Below are 12,043 nucleotides of genomic sequence, written 5' to 3' on the forward strand. Positions count from 1 at the left end.
GCCCAGAGATACCTCTCCGATAGGCGGAGTGACAAATCCTAATCTTGATCTATGCCAACTCAACAAACATCATTGGAGACACCTTTAGAGCATCTTTATAATCACCCAGTTACATTGTGACGTTTGATAGCACACAAGGTATTCCTCCTGTATTCGGGGGTTGCATAATCTAATAGTCAGAGGAACATGTATAAGTCAGGAAGAAAGCAGTAGCAATAAAACTAAAAGATCATTATGCTAAGCTAACGGATGGGTCTTGTCCATCACATCATTCTCTAATTATGTGATCTCGTTCATCAAATGACAACACATGTCCATGGCTGGGAAACTTAACCATCTTTGATTAACGAGCTAGTCAAGTAGAGGCGTACTAGGGACACTCTGTTTGTCTATGTATTCACACATCTACTAAGTTTCTGGTTAATACAATTCTAGCATGAATAATTAACATTTATCATGATATAAGGAAATATAAATAACAACTTTATTATTGCCTCTAGGGCATATTTCCTTCAACATTTCCCAATAGGGAGGCAACCCAATGTTTATCTTATTTGCAATTTTCAATTTCCATTTTGGTGTGATGACATGATTATTGCTAATATAATGATTGCGTTTTTATCTTTTAATTAGTGTTTGTGCCAAGTAAAGCCTTTGGGATGATTTGTATGATAGTAGAATTGATTCTGTGCAAAAGCAGAAACTTTTGCGCCCAGTGTAGGAATTTATTCTTTTTTACTCGAACATGATCTTGGTATGAAATTTTTACATAGCATTAAGATGGGGAATAAACATCCCTTGCTAAAACGTCTCAACCTCTCCCAGAGCATAATGGGGAACATAGCCTTCAGAAGAATTGTTTATTCAAGGAAATTTGTTGGTCATCAAATACCAACAAGTGTTATTTGTAGATGGATTACAAGCACATGTGGTATGGAATTTTTAAAGATGAGGAAGTTGTAGGTCTAGGGTTCAGAACTGAACATCCAATACTTAGGAAGACACCTGGAAGGCCTATGAAGCAAAGCATCAAAACCTCGCATGAAAAGGTTTCCGTGTTAATTAGGAGCAAGGAGAAACAAATGCAAAAGCATTCTGGGGGACTTGGCCATGTCAAGAGGGTTTGAAAAATGGATGTGACATGGGACCTTGAAGGTGATGAAGTACCCATTGAGGTGAATGCAAATGAACCTCTGGTTGAGGAAGATGCTCCCGCTGAGGAAGATGCTTAGGTGAATGGAGATGATCCTTATCCTATGGAGAAAGAGAGCAAGAGTGGTTTGTTGTTGGTGAACTTAAGCACCAAGATGGTGACTTTGCCAATATGAATATGTTAGCACCAAGATGATCAATTTCACCAACATGATAAATATCAACACTAATATGATGGATTCGACCAACTTGATTAATAGCAGCAGCAAGATGTTGGATTTGATCAATTCTCTCAATGTCATGAATTTGATAAAATGGCTGAAAGTGTTGTAGGCAGTACGAAGGCATCCATGCCACTTTCATTATTCTATTATTCTCTAGTTGACCATTCTCTGGCCTCCGAAAACATAATCTCCGAACACATAAGGAGCAGCAAGAAGGCATCCATACCACTCGATGATTCTTGGGTCTCCAAAAACATAAGGAGGGACAAGAAGCTGAATTTGTAGTTGTGGCAATGTAATATTTTTTTAACAATGTATTAGACCCGGTGTATTGTGTTTACTTCTGATGAACAATGTAATTGAAACATGTTAAATGTATGTGACATGCATTTATCTTTAATTAATTAAGAACAATATCAAAATTTTCCTTAATCAATGAATTCGCCAAGGATAAAAAACAATGGGCCAATTGAGCTAAAAACTTTACCAATTTGTACAATACATGTATGTAGAATTACTTGACTTTTTTAGAAAAGCTAGATTTGCTCATTGGTTGAAAAAAAATGGCTATATGTAGGCCAAAAATGGTCATTTTTAAGCAAGTGGGGTTTTCAACTTTGGAGAAATTGTATGCTTATTAATGAAAAACTCATGTACTAATATTAGGATATATTGTGATTTCTTTTCACACCTTTTGTTTTTATTATTTATTTTTTTCTAGAAAAGTTGGGGAAATGCTAAATATAGATTATTACATATAATTTGTGATTTTAATTTGCATTTATCATTGCAAATATTAAACCAAGCAGTGCATAGAATTTATAGTGAAAATGAGCTCAAGTGAGTACTTCAAAAGTGTGTGTGCATACTTTAGATATTATCGGAGATAGTTCACTTGGTGATCAGTCATTATTTACCTTGTATAGGTGTATTTTATAAGATTTTTTATTATATGATATTGTACCAATATTATGACTTAATGCCAATTCCAATTAATTTTGGACAACATACATATATTCTTTGATTGTTTAGCCTTAAATAGCTAAAGATAATGCAAAAGTAATATTATTACATGAGAAATGATGGTTTTAATTCATATTTGTCATTATAGGTGTTAAAGCAAGCTGTAGAATTTTCTTGAAGTAGAAAAGATTCAATGGTCGCCGGAATTTGTTTGGGTGGTACAAAGTTCAAGATTTTGGAGTAAGTATTATAAATTTTATAAGAGTTAGTCTATTTTGTGAACAATCTATGTTTTTATCTTATGTATTCTCCTCTAATCACATGGTTATTTTATCATTTGTTTTGAAATCATATAAAATTCATCAGCGAGGAATTTAAACCTAGCTACCTCAAAAAAACAATCAACTTGTGTGTCTCGAAGAATTAACTTCGACAGTGAAGCTAAATAACTCACTTCGAAGGAGATTTTCAAGTCTTCGCCCACATAAGAATTAGGTTTGACTAAGCACACACGAGACGCGAAGACTTCATTCTTGCTTTCACTTAGCTTCTCCTTAATAGTACAGTTTGTCTTGCCACTCAAATGAGGAATAAAGAAACTAGAACGAAAAGTCTATAAAACAACTTTCAATTTTTCAATGGGCGTTCCGAAGACTTCAATGCTCTCACAATATTTTTAAGGGTCATCACCCCAAATCCCGAGGGTCATTTTCACAAGTGTATACTTACAAACATATTATTATTTTTATACTGTTTTGTATTCTTTTCTAGAAAACTTCCGTTTATTCGTCATGCTATGATAATACAGAGAACACAGAAATAACAAAAAATGCATCCATGTTCGTAGACCAGATAGCGACGACTACAAGCATTGGAACTAGTTGAAGCCGCATCGCTACCGTCGCTCCTCCCTCACCAGAGTCGGCCTAAACATGTTGTAGTAGACAGTGAGAAAGTCATCATTTTAAGGCCCCACAGGATCTGCGTACTAGAACAAAACCGTCCCCGATGAAGAGAAATATAGATCAAAAGGATCCAACCTATAGACATACGGACGAAGAAGAACAAAGATTGGATCCAAACAGATCCAACGAAGGTTAGCATCGACCAAATCACGCGAGATCCACCGGAGACACACCTCCGCACGCCCTTCGTGGTCACAAAACACGTCACCAGAACGGATGCTAGGCCGAAGGATCTATTCTATCTTCCGACAGCCGCCGTCACCTCATCTTCCCAAGCATGACAAAACCCTAAATGAACCCAAAAAACAGACCTAAAAACGAAACAAGATCCCTTTTGTAGTTAATCATTCAAAATTCTCAATCGGACACACAAGATCCCTTTTGTAGTTAATCATTCAAAATTCACAAGGGGACACTAGATGCCCTTACCGGTAGATAGTTTTAAAATTAAAGGACTGAAGCAAACTATCTTGTTGCTTTGAACTATTTTGTAGTTAAAGGGTTGAAGCAAACTAGATTGTTTGGCCAGATAGTTTGAAGCTAAGCGCATGTGTTTAGTCGTAGAACGCCTGCATTCTTCGTTCATACTTGTGCTTTGGGAATTCGGAACAAGCAAAATATTCCTTTTTTCTTAACATCCCCATCACGCCAACAATAATCTTGGGAAGCTCGAGCTGGAGATCTTAGGTCTTCATTGGGTCTACCCGACCGAAGCACTTGAGATCTTTAATACGGCGAGAGTGGTCAGTTTGGGCTCGCCGTTTGTAAAAAAATCAACCGAATCTTCTTTTTAACTATTTTTTTGTGGGTATTCATTTTAATTAATATGAAGAGGTAAAAAATATATTTCCATGTTGAAAAAGTGATAGTAGCACCATACATTTATGCCCAGTCATGTTCTGTCAAATCATACTATATCGACAAAGCGTGACTGCAGTATGGTTACATCGTGGACCACCGTGCATAGAGAAACTTTTGCTTCTCGATTGTAACCCTGTTCTTATGGAATAAAACTCTTTACCCTCGTGGAAAAAAAAGAAATGGAAAAACGATGATAACAAATATTGTGCATACTCTGCGTTTGTACTGTGCATTGAATTTTAGGTTAGGCCATTCCGCCGACCAGCCCCTTGAGCCCAGCCGTCCAGGGTTCGTCCCACAGTCCGAGACGGAGCCCTTGGTGTGTGTGACCCCTATCGCCTACAGACGATGCGAAGCGCATGCAACAACACGCGGTAGCATTTTCTGGGGTTTCTTCCTTCCATTGCCAAGAAAACGAGAGCTTCCTCACCGATGAGTGGTCACCCGAGCCGTAGCAAAGCCGAGCCACGATCGGCTTGCGATCCCTGATGCAACGAGCCGCCCGCAGACGCGCCGGTAAAAAGAGTGTGGGGCCGAAGACGTTCGATCCGGCGGGCCCACCGCAAGTGGGACCGACTACGGCGTCTGCTTCCACGGAGCCGATAAGATCCAGTGCGTAAAAGCCAACCCCGGCACGCCACGTAGTGGGGCCTACGTGTTGTTGCGAGCGCAGTTTCAGATTAGATTATGGACAATCTTTTTTTTTTTGCGGGTCAGATTACGGACAATCTAATGGCGCTTTTGATCAATCTTTGGATGCGGACGAGCTAGGGGTCTGATGAGATGGGGCTAAAGTGAGAATTTTCTACGCTGGGCACATGTGCGTGGAAAATTCTAGAAAGCGAGGTACTCTAATATGAGAATATTTTTTACATAATGTCAAAAATGCTCTTATATTATGAAATGAAGAGAGTAGATAGTTAGTTAATTAAGCCCATGAAGCCCGAGACTTCCAGAAATTTGTTGGTCCCTGCATGGGACTGCGAAGTGACAAGAATCCTGCATGAAAATGAATTACTATTCCTCTATTGCTCTTTAAGGGCATCTCGAACGTGGAACGTCCATCTGCAAAATTACTTTTTTTTACTCATGCATTCGTTCGGAGATAAGTGATCAGTTCATGAACATGGATGTGAAAGGCGGCCATCCAAGGTTACCTATGTACAACTCAAAGCGGATTTAAACATACCTGAGGTAATTCATGCAAATTGGCTGATTTTCAAATAAACCGAAACACATTCATTACAATTCAGACATATTTCATTAAAAAAAGAAGGACGTATGTCAGTCAACATACTTCGCTGGGCCATGAATCAGGCTGAAAACGGCGACGCTGGACAGAGAGCAAAGTGGGCCAAGTACATACAGTACCGGCGTCCTCATGACCATCGTGCCGATGTGTACTTCACCACAAAAATTGTGCCTACGGAAGAGGAAGAAGAGGATGCGGTGCCAATGCTTGTGAGGGCGCCGGAGCCAGGAAACCGAAGAATACCAATCGAGGTGGAATCCAGCGAGGAAGAAGAGACGGTGGTGCAAGAGAAGACCAAGACCAAGGCCACCCGCCGCTCCAATCGCCTCCAGGGTGCCCGATGCTAAGATCTGTGCGTACTATGTAAGATGAACCCTAATCCCCATTACTATTGTACTCAATCCGGATCTGAAACTTCACATATGTCCCGGTAGTCATGTCGATGTTATGGTCGCTTTTATGGTGTTTACCCTGATTCCCCGTTTCCCTAACATGGATCGAATCGAAACTCGAATCGAATGCGATGTAGTAGGCAAGGAGGGTTGAGGGGATAACTTACCACCATTGCCGAAGTGCTATTGCGGATGCCGGTGAAGGTGGCTGGTGGTCTACTTGTTGTTCTTTGATCTGCTGCACGCCGCCGTCGGTGAGAGTGGGGAGAGGGGAGAGCGAGCGGTGAGGGAAGGTAAGGATAATAACTGTGGCGCTTCGGGAAGCAACGCGACTTCTCGAGGGTGGCTCCTCGCGTGCAGCCCCCGTCGCCCACGTGCCTGGCTCAGGCCTGGCTCGCGAGAAACTATTGATTCGAGCGTAGCTCGCGGGCCTAGTTTGAGGATGCTTCAAAGTTCGTGCGATGCAGGCTGAGCAGTGTATTCAGGCCAACCAAAAAGCTCAAACTCTCCTCACTCGGGCCTTTTTTTTGAGATAAACAAAAACTTTATTCATTAGAGATAGCAAGTACATCGTTTGTGAGGGTCATTACAATTTCATTTACAGGTTCCTCAAACCAATCAGAAATCAACGAAAATCTAGCTAAACTCGCAAGCTTATGAGCTACTTTATTTGCTTCTCTGTTACAGTGTTCGAATCTAGTAGCAACGAAGCCACAAGCATAATGAAAACAGTCGTCGAAAATTGCCGCCGCCGCTCCCGCCGACTGTCCTCCGTTCTTCATGGTATCAATCATCTCCAGGTTGTCCGAGTTAATAATAAGGCGATTACATCCCGCCCTTTGCGCCAATGTTATACCAAATTTAAGAGCCGAGGCTTCCGCCATCAACACATCTTCGCAATAGTCAATCTTCCTGTTTCCTCCCGCGATAAACCTACTTTTTTCATCTCTCAAAACCGTCCCCATCGTGCCCCTAAGTAGGTCATGGTCAAAAGAAGCGTCAACGTTAAGCTTCACAAAACCCCTAGGAGGACATGACCAACCCCCCTTTTTCATAGTAGCCTTAGGGGATGATGCATTTACGAAGTTTGACGTAAGGGCTAGAATCTCCATCGAAATCTGAAGTGCATTCTGAGTTGTCTCTTTGTGCACTAACTTTCGTCTTTTCCACCATAGATATCATGCTGAAACAGCAATCATTTCACGCACATTGTGATGACCCATTGTCCTCAAATCTTGGTCTGGCAGAAGTAATAGGTATTCCAGCACCGTCTCTCCAGCAAGGTCAACCTTGCAAGCTTTATCAATGATATCATTCATCCCCAGCCTTGTCCAAACCTCCTTTGCTCTACTGCAAAGGAAAACTTCTCACTCGGCCCTGGTTAGGTCTTATGCGGACAAAACGCGCCCTCATACTCCCGATCGCTGTTGCTTATCGCCATGCGTGGTGCTCTAGCTCTATGGCCATGTCAATCCTTGTTCGGAAACCTTTGCACTAGTAAATGGATGATTCACAATGGTCTCGTACTTTCTGTCCAGCGTGCTAAACCATAACAAAAGAAGTAAAAAAAACGTTTGAAAATGTTTTGGTAATGGAACCTACTCCGATCAATGCTCATGGCGTTAATTGATTGATTAATGCTCATGGCCATGACTGCAAAGAAAGGGCAAATCGGAGCCGAGAGATTTAGATCGACTTATTAATTTCCACTGCCGGAATCAGAAAAGAGAGGAAAAGGGTACGGTTATAGTATTGAAAAATAGACAGTCACGAGCAGATCTCTGAACCTACGTGTGTTCTAAGTGGAGACTCGATGTTCCCCGCTGAGTTTTTTTTTTTTTTTTGGTGAGATTAAAAAGAAAACCTCGGCTCCACTGAGTTACCACTTGCTCCACTGAAGGAAGTAACATCAATCGCGTTCGGATCAGGTAAAGTTCCGGCAAAGTCAGCATTGTCCAAAAAACTCGGGAAAAGAGAAATACTGAATTCGACCATGTACCGACAGCTTAGGATTCAGGGACACTGCTTTTCACCCCGTTTCTTTATATTCCTGGATCCATTATCCACTGGTCAGTTTCATAGCAGTAACTAAGGATTTACTCTGGATCATATATTTCACCTTCAACCTCAGCTAGGAGGATTTTCTTTTCTTTTCCTTTCTTTTTGTCGATGTAAACTGCGCCCTTCCCTTTAAGAGCAGGCCGTGGCCGATCTGAAGTGGATGTGTCTTTGCCACGCTTTTGCGCTGGCGCTGCGTCTTCCCGTTCTTTTTCTCCGTGACGATAACCCTGTCATTTTCACGTAGAGAAAAGTACGCCCGCAGTGAGTCAGCGACCGCGACTCGTGCGATGGAGGAGATGTCCATTTTATACGTCTTGCATACGTGCTCCGATTGAACTTTTTAAAGGAACCGAATTGGACTTTGTACCGCGTAGCCGATTTTATTTCAGATGATCTTATAATTACATCTCGTTTTCTCAACTTCGGTTACAACCGGAGATTAGGCTAGTAGTACGACCGCTCCCCGGGGCTGGGAGCCACGGCGAGGCCGCAGACGTTACCGAGGATGGTCGGGTAGATATCGGCGAACGGGGAGCCGGAGAACGCCGTGCGGTAGCACCCGGCGCCGGCCGTCTCCAGCGCGCGGCAGCAGAGGTCGCTGCCGCGCACGCCGAAGAAGGACCTGACGATGTCGTCCGTGCAGCTCTCCGCCACCACCCGCGACGCCGCCTCCGCGCTCCCGCTGCAGCCAACGGCGGACGGCGCCTCCGCGATCTCTGCCGCGGCGGTGGCCGGCGACGAGGTCGACGTTAGCAGCAGCAGGACCAGTGTGACGAACAGTGGAGGGAATGGCCGGGACATGTTTGATTCAGGTTCTTGCGAGCTGTGACTGATGTGCTGCAAATAGAATGACTGGGAGCTGGCCATGAATTTATGGTTGAGCGATGTGCGGTTGTCTCCTCCGTTTCTTAGTTTCGAATCAGCAACGCGCGTTTTGCTGATCCGTAAGCTGCACCGGAGTTTGTATCCACGCGTTTTTTATTTCTTACATTAGTGAAAACGTTTGTATTCACCCGCAGGCGGTGACAGTTATGCTTGCATGGCCCACACGGATTTTCTCCCGATGCTCCAGACTACACGGAACGTCGGGAACTTTGAGAACTGCATATTGGGCCAGGCCTAATGAATAGAACCAACAGGCTTTATTTGGGCCGGTTTAGCGTCTAGAAAGTTTTCAGATCCTCAAAGAAAGTTCTTCATGGGCCAACCTATACTCCCTCCGTTCCACTGTATAGTGCGCATGGTTTCAGGCACATATACCAATCAGTGACCTGGCGCTTAATTTTGGACGCTGTTACCCCCGCTTGTCTTGCCTCCAGCCCGTGTGCATGTGGGCGTACTTTCTGATCAGTGGAAAGCCAAACCAGTAGGCCACCACAGGACCATCACGCGCCACCGCAGGGATAGCAAACCGCGCGAGATACTACGGCGGGATCCGCGGCTGCGGCGGTGACCTCGACAACCTCGCCATCTCTCCACCGGCTCGCCGTGGCCGTCATAAATCACGAAGAAGTCCTGGCGGCCGTTGCCCTTGTCCCTTCCTCCGCGCGCGACCGAAAGGACGGTGTCGACACGGTCCACACCTCGAGCTCCTGCTGCTCCCCCTCCTCCTCTGCCGCCTAGGAGGTGGCCGTGGCCTCTAGATCTGGGGATAGAAGAAGGGGCCGTGGTGGCCTGCAGCGGACGGGATCGACTTGGGAGTACTAGTCCACTTGATGTGGCTGGCAGCGGAGATGTTTGCCAGGGATGCGACGGACACGGGGATGCCAATAGCCGACGCAACGACGCCGGAGGCCGGCCGTGGACGCGAAGATGACGGCAGTTGACACGGAGATGCCAGAGACGCCGGATGCGGACGCGGCGATGCCGGAGAGGCCGGCCGCCAGCAGCGGACGCGAAGATGCCAGAGCCGGCAGAGGACGCGGAGACACCGGCTTCCTGCTGCTCCCCCTCCGCGTCTGCCGCCGCGGGTCGATTCCCGCTGCCACCGGTCCAATCCGTTTGTCCTGGAGGAAGGGGATACACGCTAACGTTGCGTGTGTGCCTGTGCCGCTGCGGGGTTAGTTTCGTCCAAAAGAGCCCAAAGTAGCTAATGCGCACTACATTTCGGAATAATGCCAGAAAATCTATGCGCATTACATAGAGGAACGGAGGGAGTATTAAATTTTACCCCTTCAATTCTTAAGAGTTGTCTTTGCGGGGGAAAAACTCTTAAGATTATTCTTTCTGGTAAAAAGAAAGAGCTTTGCAAAAAAAAAACTATTATTATTTATTATAAAGAGGGCATCAATCCTTCAAGAAATTCGTAGGTACAGCTGTACACATGTAGGACCGGCCACTCCAGTATGGGCGCATGACTAAACTGGAGGCAACATTATTCCAGCCTCAAAGTCATGATGGAATTGGAAGCACCCGAACTAGCTTAGGTGATCTGTTTTCTTTTCGACGTAGTACCACACGGCTAGCTTTCAAACAAGCTAGCCTAGCCTAGAAGATACGATACCAGACTAACCAAAAGACCATCATATATCCTTCCTCCGTTTCAAAATAGATAACCCAACTTTGTATTAAAGTTAGATGGAACGAAGGGAGTAGTAATTACATGCATCCAGCTGCCGGAATCCAATCCCTGTGCCGTGCAATCATAAGGCTATGGGCTATGGCCTATGGGGGACACACACACACGCCCTACAAAAACAGCAGAGGTTTAATGCCACAGGCCCGGCGCCCATCCCGGACGAAACACGGGAACACGCTAAACGCCTCCGGCCGGCCGAACGAACCGCGCCGGCGAACCATTCACCACGACACGAACGAAGCATGAATAGAGAAATTTTTTGACCGCCGGCAGTTAAGAGGGAGCTGCCACCGACCTGTGCAGTGCAGGTCACATGGCACCACGGCTTTTCCCGTACCCTAATTTAGTTTGCAAGGTGAGCTTTGCGCGTCACTGCATGCATGCAACATGTCGAGGTCTCGTCTTGTGCGGTGCGGTACCTTGGAGAAGCCGGAAGCGCGCCGCGCGCTTTTGCGTACGCTTCCCGTGTGGGGTGGGTTGGCCCGTCGGTACTCAGTGGTCATGTGCCTGCACGTTGCCGAGACCGGCTTTCCAAGCGATCGATGCCCTGGCTGGCTGGCCTTGTCTCAGAATCCATCCTCTAGCATGATTGATCTGTGCTAACGTACAGTACGTACACAAGTCCAGGCCACGTATGCGAGTCGTATATAGTAATTAAATCGGATCAAGCAAAGTGGCATGGAGTACGTTTCATTTTGTTACGTGACCACGAGGGTAGCTGCATATTTAAAGGTTGAGAACGGGGATGTGTTAACGGTTGTGTGGTTCGTTAAACAATCTGGAGTAGACTACATTTTCCCTCGTTCAGATGCAGTGCATGCGTGAAAAGTTTGGACACGTACGCAAAGGTACCGCTCTGCCACCGGGTCATTAGTTATTGTTTAGCGCTTAAGAATTGTCCTGATCGAGATGTCTGTGCGGTGCAGGGGTGCAGTACTCAGTGTTTTCCGGCGCCCTGTTTCGGCGTGTCGGCTTACAGGAAAGGGGAGCTCGATCACAGAGAAAATGGGCGTATGTACATGCTCGGTGTATTTTACTCTACTTTCTCCCCGGGACAGATCAGAGATGCACCGGCGTGATCTGTAATCATGATCTAACCTGGCATCCAGCGAGCAATCATGCAGTGTAGGCGTGTTCTCCTGTAAATCATAGATAGTCCCCCCTCACTCTTTACCTGCCTCCTTACGCTCCCCGCCGCCACACGAGGAGGATGCCGGCGTCCCCGCGAGGCTGCCGATGAAGGTGGTGGCGGGGTCTCTGCTGTCCTACGTCTTGCTGGGGAGCTCTGGTACTCCAGGGTGGCGGCCCTGGGTGCGAAGGCGGTGTTGAGATCGTCCGGCGAGTGGTGTTGCGTGTGTTGGTTGGCCCTCCCAGTCGCGTGGCCAGTAGTGGCTCTTCGCGGCGTGGTCTGCTCTAGTGGTTGTGCCAGATCGGCTTTGCTACATCAACAGACGTTTACTGGGCGTTTGCGGGGTGATAGTGACTTGCCAGTTTTTGATAGGATTAAGGAGTAGGATGGGGCCCTACCCTGGGTGAAAATCAGGGGGGCTGAAGAGTAGTAGTTGAAAAGCCCGTAACAGCCATGTGTGTAGCAT

The 12,043-nt window shown here is 45.7% G+C and overlaps 1 protein-coding gene across 1 annotated transcript; it reads right to left on the reverse strand.

The window, feature by feature from the left end:
• Positions 1-8,224: 8,224 nt before the first annotated feature.
• Positions 8,225-8,671, reverse strand: LOC119297364. The gene has a single exon (XM_037575182.1). The coding sequence runs from the start codon at positions 8,669-8,671 to the stop codon at positions 8,315-8,317; it is 357 nt and encodes a 118-aa protein (XP_037431079.1). The 3' UTR covers positions 8,225-8,314.
• Positions 8,672-12,043: the final 3,372 nt, after the last annotated feature.

The sequence above is a fragment of the Triticum dicoccoides genome, chromosome 5A, assembly GCF_002162155.2.
Source record: "Triticum dicoccoides isolate Atlit2015 ecotype Zavitan chromosome 5A, WEW_v2.0, whole genome shotgun sequence".
Classification (NCBI taxonomy): Eukaryota; Viridiplantae; Streptophyta; class Magnoliopsida; order Poales; family Poaceae; genus Triticum; species Triticum dicoccoides.